We start from the raw sequence: 25,847 nt of genomic DNA, 5'->3' as shown, positions 1-25,847 counted from the left end.
TTCCCTAATATTAAACGAGACAGGGGAAATGCGAGGGAGACATTTTTTCCTCTGCGCCTTTCTCTTCAGAAGCCGCAAACGTGCACTAAGTCATGTGACCACAGAGTTCCTCGTCTGACACTGAAGTTGTTCACACACAACGGCTCTTCATGCCTGAACGACAAACACACGAGAAGTGAATTTAAACTTTTTAAGAGGAAAATGAATAATGAATATTGGCAGAGGGCATAAAAAATGGAACAGGACCAAAGGGGTTCATGTGGAACATCTTGTGATGATGATACGTACACTGCCTGGCCAAAAACAAAGTCACGCACACTAATATTTCATTGGACTGCCTTTAACTTTGATTACAGCACACATTCCCTGTGGCATTGTTTCTATAAGCTTCTGCAATGTCACCAGATTTATTTCCATCCAGTGTTGCATTCATTGTTCACCAAGATCTTGTATTGATGATGGGAGAGTCTGACCACTGCACAAAGCCTTCTCCAGCACATCCCAAAGATTCTCAATGGGGTTAAGGTCTGGACTCTGTGGTGGCCAATCCATGTGTGAAAATGATGTCTAATGCTCCCTGAACCACTCTTTCACAATCTGAGCCCCATGAATCCTGGCATTGTCATCTTGGAGTATGATCCATTGATGGAATAACCTGGTCATTCAGTATATTCAGGTAGTCAGCTGACCTCATTCTTTGGGCAACATAATGTTGCTGAACCTAGACCTGAGCAACTGCAGCAACCCCAGATCATAGCACTGCCCCCACAGGCTTGTACAGTAGACACTAGGCATGATGGGTGCATCACTTCATCTGCCTCTCTTCTTACCCTGATGCCCCCATCACTCTGGAACAGGGTAAATCTGGACTCATCAGACCACATGACCTTCTTCCATTGCTCCAGAGTCCAATCTTTATGCTCCCTAGCAAATTGAAGCCTTTATTTCCAGTTAGCCTCACTGATTAGTGGTTTTCTTAAGGCTGCACAGCTGTTCAGTCCCAATCCCTTGAGTTCCCTTCACATTGTACGTGTGGAAATGTTCTTACTTTCACTATTAAACATAGCTCTGAGTTCTACTGTTGGATTTCGTTGATTTGATTTTACCAAACGATAATGTGTTGGACAGATCTTAACCCAGTTTTAGTAGTTTCTACAATCTCCTTAGATGTTTTCTCTGCTTGATGCATGCCAATGATTTGACCCTTCTCAAACAGACTAACATCTTTTCCACGACCACAGGACGTGTCTTTAGACATGGTTGTTTAAGAAATGAGAAGCTACTCATTGCATCAGTTGGGGTTAAATAACTTGTTGCCAGCTGAAAGATGATCACCCATGCAGAAATTATCCAATAGGAGGCTCCTACCTATTTGCTGAGTTAAGTCCAGGTGGCGACTTTTTGGCCACGCAGTGTAGCTTCCAGTATACAGAGGGGGTAAACTCCACAGGGAGCTCGAACAGGACGTACCTGAGTGAGGGGAACTCGGAGACACAAACAGACTTGACGTGGATCTCTCCCTGTCTGAAGATAGATCCCGTGTTCTTCAGCCTGATGGTGTTGACCTTGCACAGAGCCACGGGGTGAGCCAGCACCGTCCTGTACACCGTCTTAGCCGTCTGACTGCAAAAAAAAATTAGCAACATAATGTTGCTGAACCTAGACCTGAGCACAGGCCATTCTTCTCACTCGACGCTTCCTTCTGCACCTGGCTATAAACATACACATCTCCTCTTAATATAGAAACTGCCCACTTACCTTTTCTGGGAAAAATGCATACATGCAAAAAAGAAAATTACATATAGGCTGCGTTAGAGTCTGTCATAGGGAGTATGAAAAACAAAATGCTGACTTTTGCTCCACTTAAACTTCTGCTTGGATGCTGCAAGTATTTATGTATGTGCAGAACTGGTGGTTTTGTTATTATTATTTCCCCTCCATCTTTACAATCATGTCATGGGAATCTAGCAAAATCATTTTGTTGGTGAGTCTTTCCTCCTCTTCTTCATCCTTGCTCTGTTTTTTAAATTTTTTTTATTTTAACTTGTGCATTCTCTTTATTAGGAACTCCTGCACGCCTGCTTATGTATGCAATTATCTAATCAACCAGTCACGTTGCAGCAATGCAGAGCAGGGGTTAGTCTTCACGCCGAACATCAGGATGGAGGGGAAAATTTGATATCTGAGGCTAAATTTGATTCGGTTCTGCATAGAGGGGTTGCACCTCACAGAAAAGCACGAGACAGATGGACTTCAACAGCAGAAGGTCAAGGAATCTGAGGCTGCAGGGGGCTCAGATTCAGTTATATGCTGAACCTGTAGCCAGGTCTGACAAATCTTCATTTATACTGAATTTGGCATGAAAAGCGCAAATCCATTCACACCACCAGCCTTGCGTCAAAACATCCTGGCTGCAGATGAGGGTGTAATGGTGTCAGGAAATGTTTTCTTAATACACGTCTGGACCCTTAATGAATGAATCACAGCTTAAGCCTGTCTGGGTACTGCTGCTGACCACGCGCAACCCCCTCGTGGCCATAATTCACCGTCGACTAATGGCTGCTTCCTGCCGGATGAAGCACCAGGTCACAAACAATTTAGTCACCACATATGAGTCCAGAACAAGAGATCTGCAGCGTGTGCAGCGGGCAAGTCTGCAGAAATCGTGTAAGGCAGTTGTGCCATGGTTTTGGGATCCACAACGCTAAGAGCTGTGGCTGTTTTGAGAACTAAAGGAAGCAATAACTAGGTGCTTTATGCATGCATTTAAAGTGCATGCACAGATTTTGGGCAACCCAGATAGTCTCATTGCACTAAATAGAGAGATCTGCAGAGGTACCTACAGCTTGAGCCTCTGCTTTGTTTCCTTGTCCTCAGTCTTCAGTGTCACTTCCAGCTCGGCGCTCTTATCCAGGGCAGAAACCTCCAGCACCAGCAGGATGTGATGAGCTGAGCAGAGGAACATTAAATCAGACCAATTCATTAGTCATGAGAAGTGAAATGTTATTGGGGTAAATAACATTTGCTGAAAAGGTGAGACAGGAACTCACCGCAAAAAGGTGGTGAAGACGCTGTGAGGAGGTACAGTCTCTGCTCTCTTGGAATCGGAGATGCGGTTATGCCACTGTTTTCTGATAAACCTGAAACACACACACACACAGAAGTGCTTGCGTCACCGATCATGTGCATGAACTGCGTCGCCTGTATCAGCCCGTGTCGGAGTATCAGGGGTTGAAACGATAAGAAGCTGCCAAAAGCCGCCGTGTGACGAGACCAGAGCCGCTGGCGTGAGTGCCAGATCTACAGGTGACGCTGAGGCTCAGCAGAAAACAAGCTTAACGCTTTATATTTTTATTCTTTTGCTCGGTCCCTCTGACGGAAAGATCTGTCACTGTGACGGTAGTTTCTGTGTCTTGCGTAAAAACTTCAACCAAAAACTTCCAGACTAAAGAACCATCAAGAGCAACGGCCTGACCTACGTGGAGTCCTCATCTGAGCAATCATGACGGAAAACACTGAGACAGGGACCTTGAAAAACTGTGTGACATGAGAACTGTGACTGTTTTTTGCTTATTGTATTCATGGCACAAGTTTAAAAAGCATCTTCTCTTTATCGTTAGTGCCTAAACCCTTTTCCTCTCCGAGCTTTAAGTGAAAATTAGCCACCTTCCTGCACTTCATCTTGTTTAGATTCAACAAACTATTTAAAGATGCTGATTTGGATTCATTGTCTTGAACTACTTGCAGCCTCTTACAGTGTCCTGAATGTCACTTGCCAGAGTACAAAAGCTAATTACTGTCGGGGTTGTAAGTTTTTCTGCACATTTAACTCTAGACTCAACTTATTGACTTATTTATTAAGTTAATTAATAAATTAAAACCTATTCCTGGCTTTATTTCCATCCCTGCTTTATTTCTAGCACCTAAAGTTTTTGCAAGCGAACGTTAAAAATATTGCTCCCGGCTTTTAAAATGTGAAAATTTGCCGTTTGTCGGTTTTGGCTGCAAGAAGAAAAAGAGCAACTGAGTTAATCTGTATTTCTTTAAGCTTTTTTTTTTTTTAGATGCTCTTTAGATACTTTTGACTCTCACAGTGTTCTGTACTTTTACGACCTCAACTTTGTGCACAGTTCCCAAGCAAACGTGCCATTAAAAATGTTATTCCCAGCTTTTAATATCTTAAATGTCTTTTTTTTTTTACTTTTTGTTCAGATACAGTGTAAAGATGCCAGTTTTCCACATTGGATGAAAAAGAGCAAGTGAGTTAAATAGTATTTTTAGCTACTTGTTGCCTCTTAAATACTCACCAAAGTACAAAAGATAATTATAAGGTTGTTCCCAAGCAGATGTGAGGTTAAAGATATTACACCTCGCTTTAAAAATGTGAAAATCTGCAGCTTTTCAACACAATATCTTGTAGATCTGGAGCGTGTTTAGGTTTTAAACCTTTGGTCAGATACAACAAACAGTTTAACGATGCCAATTTTGGCTGTAAGAAGAAAAAGAGCAGGTGACTTTATCGGTATTTCTAGCTACTTGTGGCCATGATGATGTGGTCCACCACCCTCTACATGACACCATAGTCAGGCAGAGAAGCTCGCTCAGTGACAGGCTGCTGTCTCTGTCCTGCTCCACGGACGGGTTGAGGAAGTTTGTCCCTCAGGACATAAGATTCTACAACGCCTCCCTGTGAGGAAACAACTAGACTGAGGTCACTGCTGATAAAACTGTATACTTTTACACAGTATTATATATTTATATATACTTTCTATCCCTCTTTCAATGCTTAAAATACTCACAAACTACAAATTATAGTCTTTAGTGCCCTTTGCTTAAAGTTAATTGATAAATTACACTTTTAATTAAACCGTCAGCCCTGGCAAAGCTTGTGTCTTACAAAAGTGTTTATGCCTTGGATCAAATAAATGAAAAATGCTCCATCACCAATTTCAAAACATGAATTATTAAGATGATTTCATTAGAAGCGCTTTGATACCAGTATTTTTGGATTAGTATATGTTGCATTAGCAGAAATAGAAGCAGCAAGACTAGTATTAATAATTGTAAGAATTATAGTTAGACCCAGAAACCAGCAGAACTCAGGTGACCTCAGGTGTGTCGTTACCTATCACCGGACACGTCCCTTTAAAGACGTCACAGTCCAAGCACTGTCCCTCCAGGAAGTCGTCGTACATGGGGCACGGGATCCCCACCAGCGGGCACGAGCCGTTCAGCGCGCTCATGAAGACGTGCAGCGCCCTCATGTGGTCGCAGATCACGTAACCGTACACTGGGAAGTACACAAGAACTGAAAGCACACGAGAGCCACGTGTCTGGAGAACGTCACGGTCACAGAGGATGTGCTTTCAGGTTTCAATCAGGGCAGAACTTACTGGAGGCAAACCTGGAGCGGGCACATCCAGTCTGGTCCTTCCCCCCGTTCAGGAAGAAGTCCACATGACCCACGGGGATGGAGATGCCAAAGTCTGATGATGCACAAAGGAAACCTCATGAATACAGCTCAGGTGGTGTGCTACTTTGAAAGTTACAGTGAAAAGAGCAAGCAAACACTTTAAATGGTTCTTCTCCTCACAAAGGTCTCGATGCTTCCTTTCATATTTAATATTTACAGGTACAGTCTGCCGAAGCAATTACAATAGAGTATGGTTCATAAAATCTACAACAATATTGTGTTGTGTTGGGGGAACTAATTTAAGGAATTTGCTGAGGTATGGGTAGGTGTTCCTTTAAACTTAATGGTGTGCAAGAAACTGAATGGATCTCCATTATTCCCATCATCCATATATATATATATATATATATATATATATATATATATATATATGCTTATGGAAAACTTGGAAGTTCATGATCAGGACTAGTTTAAGAGTGATTCTATAATTACGGGTACATACCATGTACCCCATGTCCATGGGGTGTATTTATCAATTTGACTAAATATTCATTTCAAGCAATGACCAATTTTATATTGGGTGATATTTCTCTTTCTTGTAATACAGAAAGTTAACAAGTTCTTTAATTTATTTAGCAAAAAATGCAAATTATATACTGGAATTTGCAGTTTTTGTGCTGTCCGACTTCATACATTTCAAGTTTGCTCTTCAAAATTAACCCTAGAAGACATGTTTGTGTATATTATTTTCAGCATTATTTGTTCAAAATAATCATTAAAACATGATAAAGGTGTTTTTAAAACTATTTGAATCCTTAATAAACATAAAATTATTCACTTTGTGTGTGTCTGAGAAATCTTTGTCAACTATGTTACCCATTGATATCACCCCTATAAATCAGCAATGGGGCGGCACAGTGGCGAGGTGGTTAGCACTGATGCCTCACAGCAAGAAGGTCACCGGTTTGAATCCATGGGCCGGCTGGCCTTTCTGTGTGGAGTTTGCATGTTCTCCCTGTGTCTGCGTGGGTTCTCTCCGGGTACTCCGGCTTCCTCCCACCATCCAAAGACATGCTGGTTAGGTTCATTGATTCTAAATTGGCCGTAGGTGTGCGTGTGAGTGTGAATGGTTGTCTGTCTCTGTGTTGGCCCTGCGATGGACTGGCGACCTGTCCAGGGTGTACCCCTGCCTCTCGCCCGATGACAGCTGGGATAGGCTCCAGCAGACCCCCGTGACCCTTAACAGGACTAAACGGGTATAGAAGATGAATGAATGAATGAAATCAGCAATGGTTTGCTCCAAATTCAAATAAGCAACAAAGCAACAGATGCCACGCCCTTTTTGACGGGAATTCTGAAGACAGTGTGGTAAGTTTCAACTCCTCCTCTTCAATATTTCATCAAAATGATTGTCTGCATATGGAGTGGATTAATTGTTCATCAACTATGTTATCAACATTTTCTTGTGTATTTACCTGAGATGTTATAATCAACAAAATGTAAAGAAAGTACATAGAAATATAAAAATAAATAATGTAATTCTTATAGTTCTCTTATAGAGTTTTCATACCACACAGTATGTTAGCAGAAAAGTGAAATGAATGTCTTTGCTTTGTAAATTAATACATGCATGCACTATATACACTCACATGCCAGTTTATTAGGTACACTAGTGCAAAAGAATGCATTCTGTCATGGTTCTGCGTTTTCATCCCCTGTGTTCATGTTTTGGGTTTCGTTCATGTTTCATGTTTTTCAGTTTCCTGTTTTATTTTGATAAGTTCTTGGTTTCCTGTCTCGTGTCCCTTCCTGTCCCTTCCCGGCTTTGTAATTGTCTGCCCCGTCTTGATTGTTTTCACCTGTGTCTCTTCAGCCCTTCTGTGCAAACATAGTCCTCCCTTTCCCTTTGTCCTCTGTATCGTCATACTGTTTTCTACTGTTTCTCTGTGTTCCCAGTGTTTTCAGTCTCTAGTCTTATCCTGTTATGTTCTTGTCTGTTTTGAAGGTTTTGGTTTTTGTCTTTTTTGGATCTCCTGCCTTATGCAGCGCCCTGTGTTACTTTTGGTTCGATTAAATTCATTTTTTGCCTACTCCTGCCTCATCGCCTAGTGTCCAGCATTTGGGTCCTACCTCACCCTGATACTTTATTTATCCCGAGGGAAATTCAGTGTCCGGTAGCTTCATCACATAGAAACAGTCGAATATATGAAATCATCACTGACCGTATGACCTCCTCAACCTGTCTTAGCTTCATGACTGCTATAATGTTCAGTTTATAGGTGGTAATTCAACTGTATGATCATTTTGGAGGATGGTGCTGTTAAACCGTTATAAATTAAAAAATGCTTCTGCTGGTCAAAATAATACGACACCATTTAGTAGTACTACAAACCACAGCCTCCAAAATGAAAACACAGTTCAGATCAACAGCTCTCAGTTATTTTGACTAAGTGCAAAGGTGGCAGGTGGGTGTCCTCATTGGCTGCTAGATGTCCACCCACCCAGCTAACATGTTCCACCTCTTTTGCATTCTTTTTTTTATTTTTTTTTAATTAGCTGGGGGTTAGGTGGAGTCAGGTACTACCAAGATGGCGACGGCCAGAGACACGGCACTGAGCTTCGAAACCCGCTTTTTTAAGTTTGGCTAGAATAACAAACATTGGCCAGAAGAGCCCGACCTATAAGTCAGAGTTTACATATTTTTTCGGGGGAAATTTAACTTGTGCAACAAGTGGGTTTTTGATCTGACAAGAGCACAAATGTATCTTCTGTTTCTCCTCAACATTAAGCAATCAGAGTCAGAGCCAAGGCACTAACAAAAAAAAAAAGAGTCACAGTAAATTAAAGTTGTCTCACAGTCAGAGTCCGTGTGGATGGCATCGACAAACAGGGCGTCAGACGGGTCCAGCCGGTCGTAGGTGTCCGCTCCTTTAAACATGGGTCCTGCAGGGTCAAGGCCTGGACGAGGAGGAGGAGGAGGAGGAAAGTTTGGTTTGAAAGGTAAAAATCTTTGGCATTAAAATGGAAAAACTACTAAACCTTCAAAACTTACCTCAAGCAATGGCTGAAAGCAAACCAATCTTGCAACCATTGACTTTCATCTTCTTAGTAATGTACTGTCTTGTGATGTGCTCTTATTGTGATCTATTGTCCAGTGTTTTTGTGTTACCTGCCTAGGGACTGCGGATGCAAATTAGAATTGATGCAATAATCCGGCATATTTACTTTAATTGCCGTCTGAATAGATGTTCATTAATGTGCATTGTCCCTATAAAATAAATTAATTAATAAATAAAACTATAGCCAGTGTAGAAAAGCAAAGACAACTGAGTAGTCAAATATTTTATTCCCCCCTGTATCTGGAACTTCAGACTTCAGAGGCAGTTTTATTTGAGGAGTTCTGTTTTTCTTGGTTTTGATGTCGCGGCTACAGTCGGTGCCATAAATAAACTCTCTCAGTGGCTGGTTATTTTTTATGTTGTGGATTCAGAGTTTGTGAGACACAAAAATAATCTCCAAAAACCCCTAATTAAAAGACTTCAACATCCCGTCACCTCTTCTCAATTTGTCTGCCCGCCAGTAGATTTCGAGGGGAAATACACTCTAGCGTTAGTCACAGCGCTTTACTAGAGTCATGGAAATAAAATGTCAGTCATCCAGGTCATGGCATATTTGCGCATCCTGCATCTCAGGTCGAAGCATATGTGGTGGTGCAATCTGCAAGTTTCTTCAGTGACCTAGAGGGGATGGGATGAAAATGGATGCCATCCCATCCCCCACCAGTCATTTAGAGAAGAAGAGTTTTAGCTTTGATTTTAGAGGACTCTCATTTTGAAATCTTAAAAATATCAAATTTTCAGCTCTTTAGTGACACATGTTCTTATTTTTCTAAATCTACTCCAGTCTGTGAAGCCTCTGAGCGGCCCTCGACATTTACATCGAACCCACACGAGCCGTCCCACTCAGACAAAAAAGACCTGATATAAACAAGCGAACAGAGGCGTATTGTGCTGAGGGTGGTGGTGTGTTGCGGGATGAGGGGGGACCGAGCCTCTCCACACAGCTTCGCAGTGTCTCTTATCAAAGTGCCGTTGTCCTTTAAAGAGCCTTTCTAATCACCGAAGGTCACACTGAGGCTCTGTTAGAGACTCCACGGAGCCGCCCAGACCTTCACTGTCTGCACTGCTGCCAATGCTGTTTCACAATCCACCAACAATACTGCAAAGTTCAGTTTTATCCCTTTAATCAGTTAACGAATGGCTGGCTTTATGCTACAAATTCAAAAATTTTCAGCAGTTACCTCCCAAGAAAAGTCAATTCATTGAAAAGGTATGATGTAAAATATATGAAGTGTTTATAACTTAAAATGGGTAACTAGACAATACCTATTTCCCCCAGTTACCTATTAAAGTGTCTCCTAACCCTCAGTCTCTCTCAGTCTCAGTTCTTTTCATCCCTTACCCTCAACCCTCTTCAAGCCTTTTCATCCCATTCCCATAACCCCTTTTAATCCATTTTCATCCCATCAAGTCAACGACTTTTCATCCCTTCCCCTCAACCCTTTTCATCCCTTATCCTCGACCCCTTTTCATCCATTTTCATCCCATCAACTCGACCCCTTTTCATCTCATTCCCTCGACCCTTTTCATCCCTTCCCCTCGACCCATTTCATCCCTTCCCCTCGACCCCTTTTTATCCATTTTCATCCCATCAACTCAACCCTTTTCATCCCTTCCGCTCGACCCCTTTTCATCCATTTTCATCCCATCCCCTCTGACCCTTTTCATTCCATCCCCTCCACCCTTTCATCCCATCTCCTCAACCGCTTTTCATCCCTCCATTCATTTCTCTCACGACCTGTCTGCCAATTTGTTTATTTGTTAATTTAAAAAGGATCCCCATTAGCTGACGTGAAGGCGACAGCTAGTCTTCCTGGGGTCCATTAACTTATTTGCATCAAATGAGGCATGGTCTTTGTTAGTGAACTGATTATAGAAGTATTCAGCCAGGCCAGTGGAGGTGCAGCGGGTCGTAACATTGACATTACTTTGTAGAAATCTGTTTTCACTTGCTTTTTTGTTTTTTTAACAACCAAGAGCCCAGTGGTGTTCGAAGCTGTATTTTATGTTTCTATATTATGATGTTGAGACGATCTGGACCCACCTGTGATTCTCCCAATCTTTCCTTCGAACAGAGTCCCAACAAACCCAGCGACATGAGCCCCGAGACTGACCCCGATGAAGTGGAAGGTCTCAAGTTTGCATCCATGTGTCTGTTGGATAAGAGAGTTGCGCCAAATTTTATTTTTCAGCTTCTCCATAATTGTTTGTTTCATGAAATGTACAAAATAAAGATTCAGCAGGAAAAAGGTGAACAAGCACAAATGTCATTCATGCTTTTACTATTTCCACAGATGTCTAAATGTCTCGATTGATTGTTGTTGACGATGATGATCCATCAAATTAAACTCAGGGTTCCATCAGGTTGTCAGGATGGCCGAGCGGTCTAAGGCGCCAGACTCAAGGATTCACTCCTTCCTGAGAAAATGGGACTTCTGGTCTCCAAATGGAGGCGTGGGTTCAAATCCCACTCCTGACACAAACTTTAATACATTTCACTGTGCATAATGCATTTCATTGTACTATGTAATGTATAACTGTGCATGTGACAAATAAAAACCTATCTAAAAATTGGGAAAACAATCTTTATTCACATTTATCCCTCCCTTCCTGGTTTTCTAATTAACTGGTGTTTCCATCTTATCCAGTCAGATTCTGAACAATCTCATTCAACCAATAATTGCTGTAAAAACTTTTAAGTATGATCTCCTCGACTGCTATCATCTCATTTCAGTTAGAAACTGCTGCAACCCTCCTTCGAATCCACCCCGTCTAATCTGGGTCTACTCTAATCTGGTTTTACGTAGATTTATTTTTGCTTTTACACAAGAAAACTCTAGACAAATAATACATTAAAGCCACCATCCCTTCACACCTTAAAACTGGGACTTATTGCTCTCTTTGGATGGCAGTAAGTTGCTATAGGAGCTTGAAAACACAACTCAAAATCATTGCAATAAGAATAGCAATACTAGTATGTCAAACTTTCCAAACAATATGATCGTTTTGAAGGTGTTTGGTTCGGTTCCCATTAATTTGAAAAGTAAATCAAGTTACTTTAAAACACAATGATTAGCTCAGGTTGAACTAATCATTCTCTATACTTACTTTTAATGTTTTAACCTATTTTAATTTAATGTTTTACTTATATATCTTATTTAAGTAAGTACAGATAATTCTCTCTGCATTACAGTTGGATTTATGTCAAAATGACAATAAAGCTTGATTTGAATTGATTTACAACAAAATTAAAAAAGTAATTATTCTATCTAGTTTTCTTTGTCAAAGATCTCTTTTGGCAAATACTTTTTGATGATACTAAGACTGTAAACATTTAATTCATGTCTAAAAGGTTTCCCTCACCTGCAGCTGATTGATGAGGACGGAGATCTGCAGAGCCACCTCTTTGTAATCCTCCACCACCAGGTTGTAGGCGAAGGAGGCGCCGTAGACCCAGTCCACCACCAGCACGTTCACATCCTGAGCCCTAAGAAGGGCCTGGGCCAGGTCCATCACCCAGGACGGCTTACTCCCCAGGGCCCTGAGGGGGGTCGGATCATGGAGGAGTTGAAGGAAACAAATGAGGGAAGGGAAAAAAGGAACAGAGAAACGTATGCTGAGCTGGAGTCGCTCTTTAAAGATGGTTGATAGTGTGGGGATGAACCAACATGCAGGCGTAGATGTAAAATAAATTAATTTAGCCACGAAAAGGAGAAATAGTATATACATTTTCGTTGACATCTTTTCACTTTTGTCTGTAGCCACTTCTCTGTAGAATTAGCACCATTGAAGTCTCATTAAATGGGTCTAAATGTGAAAATATTAATAAATTTTAACCTTAGTAAAGCTGGGTATGGGTTTTAATGCGTTTTTTATGTGTAATAATGTCACTTAAGAGTCTATTTTAAAAAATATATCATTAATAAATATGTTAAAATGAACCTTATGCAGATTATCCTATTATCCTATCCTTCCCCTTGACCCTTTTCATCCCTTCCCCCTTTTCATCCCTTCCCCTCGACCCCTTTTTATGCCTTGTCTTTTCATCCCATTCCCTTGACCCCTTTTCATCCCTTCCCCTCTGACCCTTTTCATCCAATTCCCTCAACCACTTTTCACGCCTTTTCATCTCATCCCCTCTGACCCTTTTCATCCCATCCCCTCGACCCCTTTTCATCCCTTCCCTTCTGACCCTTTTCATCACTTCCCCTCTACCCTCTTTCATGCCTTTTCATTCCATCCCCTCAACCCTTTCATCCCATCTCCTCTATTATCCTATATTAAACATTTCATGCCAAATATGTCATGTGATTTTTGCAAAGCTTGTTTTACTTCTTTATCTGTTTCACTGAGACTCTGCTGTTACCAGATTCTGATTTGTCGCTTCATCCAGACCGGTCGCATGGACGTCACACACTCCTAACCGATGAGAAGATATAAAGCGTCCACCCCTCACCTGTACCCGTGTATGATGACCTTTGTGGGACGGGATTCGTTGAAGTGGGAGCTCCTCTTGGTGAGAGACTCCTGGTTGAACATTTGTGCACAGTCCATGTTTTCCCTCGTCAGCAGCAGGTACTGGACCTGCAGCTTGGCTCTCCGCTGCCGGTACTCCGTCCATGTGGTGCTGTTGAGCTCGGCGCACTGGGAATCATTCTCATTTGTTTCATGTGAACCTGATGTGGAAGGACATAGGGGTCATATTGACCAGGCCTCAGGGTTGACAGTCAGGCATCACATGACAATAAATCACAAAATAAAAGCTTCATATGTCTGAATTTGTAATTATCAATTAATTTAAAAATGTAATAATGTCACTTATACTGTATATTGGTCTCTAGGGACATTTTCTGTCGTGGTTCTATGTTAAGTTTACCTGTGGTTCTACATTGAATTTCCTGTTTTATTTTGTTAAGTTCGTGGTTTCCTGTTTGTGTTGTTCCCTCTTGATTGATTCATTGGTTTCTCCTTGTGTTGCTCCGCCCTGATTTGTTTCACCTGTGTCTTGTCACAACCTCTGCCCACTTGTGTATATAAAGCCCTGCCTTCCCGTTTGTTCTCTGTGCTTGTCACCTTTCTGGATTCGTGTCTCCTTGTATTTTTGTCTCGTCACGTTTAGTTTACCTGCCATCTCTACAGCGCTTTCTGTTTGTCTTCTTTTTTTATTAAATACATTTTGTGCCAAATCCTGCCTTTGTCCTGCATTTGTGTCCTACCCCGTTATCTGCTAAGCCCCTTGGCATTTTCCTGAAGAAAGGGTACTTTTAGTTTTGATTACACAGTATATTTTTCTAATATTACTTTTTCTACCAGTGCATGCCAAATAATAATAATAAAAATGGTCATTAATTAATTATGGTGAAATTAGGAGGCAATCATTTCATTTATTCTTACAAATAAAACTAATAAACTCAAAAGTAAACACTATATGTATTTGCATATAATTCAGCTTTGTGAATTTGAAACTACAAAAGTCATTCAGCTGAACAGCCCAAATTATATCCGATATGTAACTGCAGACATACAATCGGATACGTGTATTGTTTCCCAAGGCTTTTATTACAGCGCTGTGTTAAGTAAGTCCACAGGTTTTTTCTGTTTGGCTGAATCATCTTTGCAAGCATATTTAAAAACTATTGCATCAGAAATGTCAAAAAGAGATCCAGCCAAAAAAAAAAAAAAAAGAGGAGGAAGTAAACCGTGTATTTACTGTATCTGAGCAGAATCCAGGATTTAGCATTTTTGAAGCTAACCACAAAAGTCGTCCGATTGTACAATCCAACCCCAGTCTTAATATAGTTTCTGTTTGCAAACTATCTGGAACTATTGCATCAAAAAAACATCAAAAAGCGAAACAGCAGATAAAACAGGAAGTAAACAGGAGTATTCATCAGCGTAGAATCCTGGATTTAACTTTGCATTTTGGAAGCTAACTTGTGCAGTCCAAATCACCCCAGATATTCAGCGACACTAAAATTTGTTGTCGTAAATGGTCCGACACGTGAATCGTCCCATAAGGCCGTATCACAGTTGTGCAACATTAACTTATCCCAGTCTTAATATAGATTCTGATTGCAAAATGTCTGTAAATGTGGCTGAACCAACTTTACAAGCATATTTAAAAGCTATTGCATCAGAATATTACAGAAAGAAACAGGAAGTAAACTGGGTAAAGAGTTTATTTATCTGCGCTGATCAAGGATTTATCTTTGCATTTTCGAAGCGAACCGCAAAACTCGTCTGTTTGCACAGTGCAAATCATGCCAGAAGCCAGTCCGAGTACAATTTGTTATTGCGAATGGTCTGATTGTCCGATAAGGCCGTATTACAGTTGTGCAGTTCTTAGTAATCACAATATTTTGTTCTCTCCTTGTTCTTTCTATTTGTTACCTGCATACGAACCATACAGTCAATGATATGAAACAGTATTCAGCTTTGCATTTCTGATACTCACTAAAGTGAATCTGAAACTACAAAATTCGTCCATTTGCACAATGTCAGATTATTTATAAATGTTTTAACATGTGGATTACAGTGACAATGACAAGCTGTCGCACTGTGTTAAGTAATCACTGTTGACAAGATTTTCAGTTTGACTGATTCTTCTTTGCAAACATATATTTTTAATAATGCCATGAAAACAAAATAATAATAATAAAAGTGATTCAGCAGAACAAATCTCCTTCATGAGCAGAACACTCACCTGCCACCAGTGATGTGATGTAGATCAACCAAACACAGAGGAGGACGGTTCTGTGCACCCAATGCATTTCTGTATTACCAGAGAAGCGAGTATAGCTGCCTGGGAGCTTTAGTCGGTGCTTAGTGGTGCTCAGCTGCTCCGTTCAGCTCCCAGATTGGTGGATGCAGATCAGCTTTTGGCTTGAGTAAATCCCGGCTCTGTGCTGTGCGCCGTAACCAAACCTCGGCTGTTAAGTGACACACAGGGGCAGGATCCCACGTAAAGACCTCCTCCTGAAAGCATCCACAACTTCTCCCTTATTCCATCTACTCAGCCGTCACACTCGTTTAAGGGTATTTTTCTATTGTTTTCCACCAGACTGGGTTTTTGTACTGGGCCAACAAGTGTTTGAAGGTCTTTGCCTGGTGGTGGTGAATCATGACCTAATTTGTGTTCAATGGGTGTTTGTTTGAAGTGCTGGACTCTGGCCTGGCTGCTGGCCGGTTTGTGTGAAAGGAGGGGGGGGTAATCATTTTGTCTGTGCGCTTTGGAGAGAGTGAAAGCTAAAATACTGGAGAAAGTGAGCGGAGATCACCCTGGGATATTGGGTAATCAGTTATATCTAGCTGACTGACAATAAATGCCTTTTTATGCAACCTCTAGAGTGGGGAGTTTAATTCTATTATACCATGTGGATTTATAGTCATTTCCTGCCAACAAACCTCAAACCGAAACCTTACAATTTTACGAATTACATCATGATGGCATTTCCCAAAATTATAGGCAGGATCCCACAAGATAAGTAATAGCAGTACTCACACACATGTTTATATGGCTATGTTTGTGAAGACATTCATTGACGTAATGCATTCCCTAGCCTCTAACCCTAATGCTGTTGCAATCATATTGTTTAGATAATTTGTCTAATTTGTTTTTCTTTCTAATTCAGTGTTATAATTGAGAATTTACGCAAGTTGCATTTATTATCATGGACTGTTTTATTTAGTGCCTCGTTAAGTTGCTCCTAAAGTGAGACAAGTTGCAAGCAGCAAGCAAGAAGGACACGGACTTTGTATATTCCGGTGATAGTTTGATGCAGGTCATATGGACTTTGTGAACACTAAGAAGGAGAGCGCTGAAGACTATTCCCTTGGTAGCATGCAGCCAGTGAGGCATTTGTTTTGTTCGTCTGTATTTTCCTTTGTTAAAATGCTATTTATTTCACATGTTCTGCATGCTATTTATGCTAAGCTATGCTAACGCTGTGTGTTTTCACGGTGGATTGAGGAGAAGCTTCAATAAACCAGTAACAAGAATGCCACTTGTGTCTGCCTGTGCTTCGAGTGCGTTACACCTAACCCTAACCATCTCAAATAAGTTCCAAACCCTAACCCCAAACATGAACTAACTGTAACCTTAAAACAGAGTCTTAACCCTTGTGAAAATATGAGGGACGGCCAAAATGTCCTCACTTTGCACAAATGTCCTCACTCCGCTGGTGTAAAACAAAAAAGTGGTCCTCAGAAAGATTGCTGTACAAGAACACAAACACACACAAGTTTGTAATCCTGTGAAAACAGGCCAACCCAGGATATATTTTGCAGTTGGCAAACGTTTTGAGTTAATGTGATTTAGAGATTAATTATGTTTAACACTGGTGGGAAATAAAAGTTTGGACTAATAATAGTAACTGTGATTCGAGTCCATTGACTGAATACGAGGATGGACGAACCCTTTATGAAGTCACCCACAGGTATCCTAAAGTTTTGAAGCTCAGCGTTGTTAGTCCGGTAGTTGCCATCCTGCCAGTGCCTGATTCTACCTAACTCCATGCTTTTTCAAAAATGGGCAAAAAGGAAAACAGAAAGCTAGCAACTTCTAACGGCATTCACTCATCAATCCCTATTTTTACACAACTTTAAGCTTTATATAATTTAAGCGAGTGAGTTGTGTAAAGATTCTCTCCTGTACAGTTGTCACAAATAGAGAACTTAGCTATAGATACCAAAACAGTTTTTGTAGACATGTTTCTTACTGCTGTAAAGTTAGACATCCAAACAAAGAGGACTCATTTGCTTTTTGGAGCCAAGCCCCAAGTGGCCAGTTGAGGAACTGCAGTTTTTCCATCCAAGCCACATATTTTACACATACACACAAGGCTCAGTAAGAAAGATATTTGACACATAAAATTTAATAGTACAAACAAGACTTTGGTACATGCTACAGAAACTACAAGTGATAACAGCATGACCTCATCTGACACATACAGATAATTAATCCCTCCAGACGTTCAATACAAATGTTTTGAAGAAACAAAGAGCAAATGCACCTGCTAAGTGAAAACCTTCACTGTGTACAAATATGTGGTTTTGACTCCTGACTCATACTGATAAAGAAACAACAGTCGGGGTCATATAGAAACACAAGGCTAAAAACATGTAATGTAGTGTTTATGACTTCTCATGAATTATTTGTATCTTATTCTTTCCCTTTCTGCTGGTAGCTGTGAGGCGAGCCATTCAATTGTGCGTTTTCGTGCCTCCTCCCAGCTGTATCTAGGGACGTACCCCAGGTCTCTCTTGGCTTTCTGATAGGAGAAGCTGAACGGTGTGTTCAACATGGTGAGGAGCTGCCGGTTAAGCGGCGGGACGATGCGTATGAACGGCCGGAGCATCGTGCACAGCGTCTCCAAAAAGAAACAGACTACGTGGAGGAAGGAGAGCGGCAGGGGGAGTTTCTCCTGAATGCTGAAGCCCAGAGGAGACATCATGACATGGTTGAAGTCTGAGTAACTCACAGGTGGCGTGTCATCAGAAATGAAATAAAACTTTCCTCCGATGGCGTTTCTTTTTTGTGGATCTTTGAGGCTGCGCGCAGCTTGGAGGTGAGCAGCGGCCACGTTTCCCACGTAGACAGGATTCACAAGAGCCTCCGGTAGAGACATGCGAAGCAGAACGTCTCTGTTTCGTATCCCGTCGCCCATGTGGCCCAGCAGGAAGCGGCAGCCCTCTCCGTAGATGTACATGGGTCTGAGGGCGCAGGTGGCCAGCCGGCCTCCGTTTTGGAGCACCTCGCCGTGAGCCTGCAGGGTTCGCTCCTCAGCCTCCTTCTTCGTCTTGCTGTAGGTGAACTTCAGAGTGCTGTCGTAAACCGTGTCCTCCGTGCCGTTGACTATGGGCTGTCCCCTCGGGTTTGGTCCCATGACTTCAATGGAGCTGGTGTAGATGAAGGACACCACGTTCTCTTGAAGACATGCCTCCAGTAGCAGCTGTGTTCCTGCAAAGCAAATATGCTCTTGAGTTCATATGAGACAACATTTAATCAACTTATTTTAGAGAAGGTCAAACCCTTCCTATGACCATTCAATCATCTGTGCATTCTTTTGTTGGGACCATGGGAACTCCACAGATGAAGTCATTCAACGTGGTATTTAAGTAAATGACTTTACCATGATGGTCACACTTCTTTTTAGTAATTTGATATTCTGGGGCACCGAAAAGGGGGGGTAAAGGAGACGGATTCTAGGGGCCCATGATTGAGGGGGGCCCAGAGAGGCCCCTAATGATGATGAAATTATAATACAGAAAAAATAATGACACTAAGTTATTAACTAACATATAATCACAAATGTTTTATTTTCAATGTCCTGGTAACAATAACTTTATTTGTTTTGGAAACATCAACGCCTGCAGCCGCCCCCCCCCCCCCCCTCATTTATGTAAAATGGTTCAGTCCGACTGGATCAGCTGCAGGTAGCGCACCGGCGGTTTGTCACACAGCCACAGTAAAAAACTATTTGAGGTCCACAATGTCTCAGGAAAGACTTTGCAGTCTTGCCATGCTGTCAATTGAGAGTCAGTTGGCTAGAAAGCTGGTCTTCAAAGACCTGATAAGTGATTTTGCACTTGAGAAGGCTCGGCATTGGGCTTTTGGTGAGAAAAGTTGAGCAAGGACCAGTGATTGAAAGGTTGCAAAAGTAAGCTTGACTCAGTCGGCAACGTTATATATTTGCCATTCTTTCATATATTAAGTTCTACTTAAATGATGAGAAATCATATATGACCATTTTGTATTTTGATGGTGTTTTTGTTTTTGCTGAGATTTTTTTTCTCTCCACTGATTATAATTGCTATTTTTTCATGGAAGAGTTTATTTCCAATTTAAGAATCAGTGTTGCAGCAAATAAATGAATCAAAATGAATTCCATTGTATTCAGAGTGCTCAGTTCTTCCCCTACTGTACATGTCAACTGTCATGTTTTTCTTCTTTCACAAATATGGTAATGATAGTCAAAAATACCATTAAAATGTATAATTGTATGTAAAATAGCATCAAAAAATTTCGCCGCTGTGTTGGGGGCCCTGTAAAGATTCTTTTCATGGGGCCCAAAATCCCTAGTGGCGCCCCTGTTGATATCACCTGAAACATCAAGCTAGTGAGACAAAACCCAGCTCCTCTTCCCTTCACCCTCTCACCATCTATTCCTCATCGCTCTGATGCTTCGCTGCCCACAGGAGTCGTACTTTCAAAGTGTGCTAAAACTTTTTGACAGCGACGCAAGCGGCTGCAGCTACGACATAACATCTACATGCTAAGTTTACTTCTGAAAGTAGCAATGAGACGAGTTAGCGACGAGCTGCTAACTCTGCAAAGAGAAGGACAAGGAGCGACCAGTTTCCTCCAACCTGCACGATCAGAACTTGACCCGCATGAGGCCCAACACGATCATATGTTAACTGATTATTTCATACTGGAAAAGCTGCCAAATTGTGGTTGAAACATTACAAACATTTTGAAAATAATTTGCATGGCAGAAATGACTGAATCTAGAGCTCATTAAGAGTAAATGTACATGAAACTGACACACTAAGGGAAGTTACAGTTCAAATAATAATAATGTGCAGTGCCTAGGGAGCAATTTGGGGGTTAGGCACTTGCTCAAGGCAAGTCAGCCATGGACACGAGGGGAAGCGAACCTGGTGACCATTTGGTAACAAACTAACCACTACACTACAGCCTCTCCAAAACACTGCTGTTCCCTGACTAGGGACCACTAGACCACCAGGAGATTTACCCTCAGGAACAGAAATGAAAGCACTGAAAGATGTTGAAATTGATATTAAGTGTAAAGGCTGTTTGGTTGGAAAGGGCCAAAGAACTGCTAGGAAGCAAGTCAGCATTTGTCAAGTCAAAATTACACTGTCAAAAAGTGTTCACAGAGTTGAGTGTAAGTGTCTCTTGCAGCATGAGCATCGAAAGTGTCAAAGTAAACAATGCAAGCAGCTTGAATGTCAATATGAAAGTGGAAGTGCTTTAAGACGTTAAAGTATCAGTTGAAGTTTGAGCAACGAGGAGTTCTTCTCACTATTTATAAAACATGTCAGTGATAATTTCTTCATAACAAAGTCGAAGTGAGAGCCCTACCTTTGACGTTGACCCCGTAGATCTCACCGTACTCCACGGCTTCTTCGACGTCGATGATGGATGCCATGTGGAAGACGATCGACGCTCCCCGACAGGCTCTTCTCAAGAACTCACTGTCTCTGATTTCCCCCTCATAAACACTCAGCTTGGTGTCACCTCTGCAGTCTGACAGTGAATCGGAAATCATTAGCAAAACACAAGAACTTGTTCTATTGTTCTTAAAGGCTTGACCTGAACTGTTGCTGTCACATGTCGCTTAAAAGATCTTTAAAAATGATTTGAAATCTCAACAAGATTATTTGACATTGCTGGTATTAAAAATGTCTTCATGTTCTGCAACTGTACTGCACATTCAACCTATTTCTGCGAATTTAATGCGTTTAAATGCCTGCTGAGAAACAAAAGGATGATAAATCTTACCCTCCAGACTCTGTAAAAGTTGGGGTTGCATGCATTTGTCCAGCAGTCGGATCTCGGCCAGTTTCTCTTCCTCCAGCAGCAGCCTCACCAGCCTCTTTCCCAGGAACCCACATGCTCCCGTCACCACACACACATCGCCTTTCAAAGTCATCGCAGATCAGTACAATGTGAGAGACTAAAAAAAAATAAAAAAAAAATAAAATACTGCTGGCTTTTCCCTTCAGAGCTCCACTTTGCTGCTCAAAAGAAGTGACTCAAAATGAAACCACTATTTTGTTCTTGGATGTTTCCCAGTCTGTCTGTGGGAGAATGGCTGCACCTTCTGCCCTCACCGCCTCAGCGTGTCCACTTTTTGTAAGCACAGAGAAGTTACCAGAAAAAAAAAAAAATGTTCTACTTGCTCCAAGGCAATGTGGGAACAAAAAGGGGACGGGCAACCTCCAGATGGAATGTAATGCTTTTATTTCTTGCTAGACAAAACAGAGTCAGACTTGCATCGTTTCCCTTTCACAATTCAACCTTGAGGCTAAACATGGCAAGAAATGTGCAGACTCAGTGTGAGATGCAGATGAGAACAAGGAGGGAGCTGAAGGCCTTTTTCCTCATGTGAATGAATCATTTTCGAGGTCAAGCTTGGTGGTGGAACAACACAAAGGAAACTTAACATCTTACTAAAGAAAGTTAATATTTTTGCTTAAAATCTTGGACTTAAAGACTTAAATGTAATTTAATCTATGAGACACCTATAGTGGAGAAAAAAGTATTGTGTATAAATGAACATAAAATTGAAATAAGTTTACTGAACATTTATGTAGTAATAAGTCACTGCCATTACTCATTAAATATTTAGGAGAGAGTTAAACACAGTACAATAATCTCTTCTACAATTATCAGCTACCTTTAATTTGCAGATAAGCATTTTAAAACATAAGATTTACAAATAAAATAAAATGCATTTTGGAGATTAAACAACCTCAACAATGAAGTATACTTGCTTGATTTTTTATATTTATAATATATTTTATATATATTTATATATTTTTGGGAGGGTAATGAAACATTTTAAGACTTTAAATAGTAATGTTTGACTTTTTATTTTATTTTATTTTATTTTGTTTTGTTTTATGCGTCCACCCAGTGCAACAATGCACATAGTGATTTTATTTTATTTTTATTTATTTAATTTTTTTTTTGCATCCACCCACTGCAACAATGCACATAATGATTTTTTTCAGGAATTGTTTGAACAACACTGACAACTTTGTAATGACAAAGTTGTCAGTGTTGTTCAACCACTCATTGATTCTTTGGTGCCTATAGAAGAGGCTTTTAGGATTTATTGATATGTATATACATATATAAGGATCTTTGAAAGCTGTTTCAGACTTCCAACCCTAGAACAAATCTCGGTTTTATGCAACATTCCTTATTCAAGTGAAGACCTCTTTGTGTGTTAAAAAAAAAAAGACAAAAAGGATATAAAAGTCAAGTCAAGTGAATTTTATTTACTAAGTTAATAGTTGCAAAAACCCTGAAAACCACACAGTAAACACAAAGATGTGGGATATCTGCTTTGAATAGAAGTAATAATGTCCGTTTAGAAGACGAGAGGAAAATTGTATTTGGACGGAAGATGAGTCAATCGGATCTATAGCCTGCTACTACGTTAGTGGCGTACAACACAAGGCCACACCAGCAAAGTCAAACAACCGACGGCATTTCAAGGTGACATCTATCTGCCAGATGGCCAAACATGTTTTCTCTTGCACAGAGATTAATATAGTTGTGGTGGAAACTCTGAGGGCTGCAGGGTTTTTAGGTGTGGCCCCGGTATCAGCATACGCATCTCAGCATTGTTATTCTCATTTAAAAAAGCGGTGCCTTTAAATAGAAAAACTGAGTGTCATGAAGGAAGTAGTCATTCTCACACCTCTCACCGCTCATTCTGTGGTGAAAAAGTACAGCAAATGCCCATTCAGTTTCATGCAGCGAACAGTCTGTGTTTCAACATTTGAAGCCCTTGGCACAGCAGCCAATACCACAGCTGCCAGTTATCTTATCTGGAGGTGAAGGACGAAATCTCAAGGCTGTCAGATGTCTAAGAGTGAACGTGTCTGTGTGTTTTCATGTGCTTGGATCTGTAGTAGGACTTGTTTTCCTGTTATGTTTTACTACTTGTTCATCTCAAATTGAAAGTATGAGCTGTGACACAATAAATATACATTAATTGTTTTTTATAGTTATAGTTCTACAGTGGGAAAAGAACATAGATTATGTTTTTGTGTATATTTTAGTGTTAGCTAATAACTGGAGGGTTGGCAATTTCAGCAGGTAAAGACAAGTGTTGATTTAAAACTGTTTATTAAAAAGCATTTAACCACTAGTTGTAAGTGTTTAGCTTATTCATATACTAAAAGATGCTCTGTGTTTTTGTAAAGTGATAACATTCAGTATTAAAAAAATAAAAGCAAAAAATGTGTTGCAGTTCTTTGATAAGCCACTAGAGGCTGACTCCGAAAGTGGGTCAACCCCCATAGACCTCCATGCTAAAACTTGACAGGAAAATACTTTACAGGAAAAGCCTTTACGGGCTGTTTTTTTTTTTTTTTTTTTTTTTAAACTCAAGCTTAAAGTTGTGCATAATTAAAGGGGAACTACTGTTTTTTACAACCTGGACCTTATTTCTGGCATAAAATACGATCGTTTACTCACCCATATAACATTTGTGTAATTTGGAGTCGTTTGGGAAATATTTAGATCTGCGTATATCCGTATAGTGGGAGTGACTGGGGCACCGAAACGCAGCCTCTAAATAACGCATTATCTGCCGCGAAACTCGTTCATTTCACCAATATTTTGTTATGATATGCTAGTGCTATTCCCTGTTGAGTCCAGAGTTACCTGTTATCATCATCTGGGGTCTGTAGATAATGCATTATTTAGAGGCTGCATGACTCTGCCACTGAGTGATTGACTGACTTACGCATTACGCACTTGCCCAGGCGAAAGAAAAAGTAGTTCCCACCAATCGCGTATCATTTAGACAAGATCTCAATAGTTTAGTTACTTTCCACTGTGTTCCTGTTAATGATATAGATTACTTCAAATGGCTGAAGTATCAAAAGTATCGATATTTTGATTTGAGAATCGATTTTTGAGCATAAGGATCAGAGGTATCGATATTTCAGTATCGATCCGCACGTCACTACCGGCCACTGCCAAGATGGCAACGACCGGACACACCACCTTGAGCTTCAAAACTGCTCTTCAGAAAACATATGGTTTCTTAATTAATTACAACAATATGAGTTTCTGTGAAATTTGGTTGAGTGTCAGGACAACAAACCTGTGAACATGGCCTTGAAGTAGTAGCTGGATAAAGCCACGATGACTCTTCTAATGGAGAAATTATCAGTATCTGTAAAATCAGTATTAAAACTAGTCTATATTCTACATTACAGTCCATAGCAAGGCTCATTCATATTTTCTCTGTGCTGTGTAACTGACTGTGACGGTGTTGGTTGGGGGGGATTTGACTGCTAAATAAAGCCCCTGAATAAATTTAGTGAATGTATGCAGCTGTGCGGAGGAGAGGACATGAAACTGGAAGAAAATCCTCTGGAGGTTTTTGCAGACAGGCAAGACATTTGCAACCTCCAGAGATTAACCATGTGCAGGATGACTTTGGAGGTTTAAAGGAAGTCTATAATGTTCTTTAAACCGGACTTAGTGACCCCATGCAGCTTGATCTCTCTCATCTCCTGCTCTCTAAGACCTCCTTAACAAAGACACAAGGACAAGGTGAAAGCATGAATTTGCATCGTTCCAGAAGATTTGCACCGTCAGCGACATACAAAGCAGACGCTGTGAAAAGCTGTCTGCTCAGATGTGCACAAAGGCTTGTAGAGGTAGTTAATTATGTGGTCGAATGCAAATACGTCCTGTGAAGCTCGAGTCGTGTGGAAGTTTAATAGAGAAGTGAGTCAGAACGGCAACTTCCTCTTTTCTTTTACTACTCGCGAATGTTTATCTAAACAGTAAGGTTCTTGACGTGCCAAGACAAAGCCCTGATCTTAATCCGGTAGAAATGTTGTGGGAAGACCTGAAGCAAGCAGCTCACGTGAGGAAAATCCACCAACATCTCAGAAATGAAGTGATGAAATCCCTCCAAACCGCTATAGACGATGGATCAGCGGTTTAGTTGCTGTCATTGCTGCACATTAGGGTCTTTTGGAACTCACAGATTGTAATATTGGCTCATTTTCTTGAAGTAACAAATACACAAACATAATATTTCTGTTAAATTTGTTTGATTGGATTTTCGTTGTCTACTTTCAGTACTTTTGTGAAAAGCTTCTGAAGTTTTGAGTCATTTTTAATGCAGAAATGGAGCCGTACGCAAAATCCACCCTATCAACATTTATGCTAGTTTATTAAGCAGGTAGTAATTGTTTAGGAAACCAAAGACTGCTCCTGAGTCAGCCAACACCTTCGAGGACCCTGTGTCATCGATCTTCTGCCTTGTCCTTCCAGAAGGTCCTTGAATAGCTTTGTTTGTCTTCCCTGCCACTAGACCACTCATTCAATGGTCATAGTTTCCATCTACCCGAGGTTACTCTGCTTTTGGTCTGTCTGCTTCCTCCACCCACCCATCACAGTTTAGATTTTCTTTTTTCTTCCCCCGTCACTTGAAAGGGGGGGGGGGGGGGGGGGGGGGGGCTACTGTCAGAGCGAGTTCTGTTTTTTATTCCGTAATCCTCTTTCAGTTCTGTCATTGTGATCATATTTA

General features: G+C 40.8%; 2 protein-coding genes across 2 annotated transcripts; both read right to left on the bottom strand.

Annotated features, from left to right (window-relative positions):
- Nucleotides 1-15,302, bottom strand: pla1a (phospholipase A1 member A; the record flags this gene model as incomplete). Its single annotated transcript, XM_084544257.1, has 11 exons — nucleotides 1-153; nucleotides 1,471-1,623; nucleotides 2,844-2,949; nucleotides 3,051-3,140; nucleotides 5,126-5,308; nucleotides 5,394-5,486; nucleotides 8,270-8,371; nucleotides 10,577-10,685; nucleotides 11,896-12,073; nucleotides 12,989-13,208; nucleotides 15,236-15,302. The coding sequence occupies 11 exons, from the start codon at nucleotides 15,300-15,302 to the stop codon at nucleotides 66-68; spliced, it is 1,389 nt and encodes a 462-aa protein (XP_084400383.1). The 3' UTR covers nucleotides 1-65.
- A 2,126-nt stretch (nucleotides 15,303-17,428) lies between these two features.
- hsd3b1 (hydroxy-delta-5-steroid dehydrogenase, 3 beta- and steroid delta-isomerase 1) lies at nucleotides 17,429-21,827 on the bottom strand. Its single transcript, XM_084544089.1, has 3 exons — nucleotides 21,059-21,827; nucleotides 20,639-20,803; nucleotides 17,429-18,490 (listed from the first exon to the last, which is right to left on the bottom strand). The coding sequence occupies exons 1-3, from the start codon at nucleotides 21,207-21,209 to the stop codon at nucleotides 17,682-17,684; spliced, it is 1,125 nt and encodes a 374-aa protein (XP_084400215.1). The 5' UTR covers nucleotides 21,210-21,827; the 3' UTR covers nucleotides 17,429-17,681.
- Nucleotides 21,828-25,847: the final 4,020 nt, after the last annotated feature.

The sequence above is a fragment of the Chelon labrosus genome, assembly GCF_963514085.1.
Source record: "Chelon labrosus genome assembly, chromosome: 5".
Taxonomy (NCBI): Eukaryota; Metazoa; Chordata; class Actinopteri; order Mugiliformes; family Mugilidae; genus Chelon; species Chelon labrosus.
This window is presented reverse-complemented; position numbering and strand designations above follow the sequence as displayed.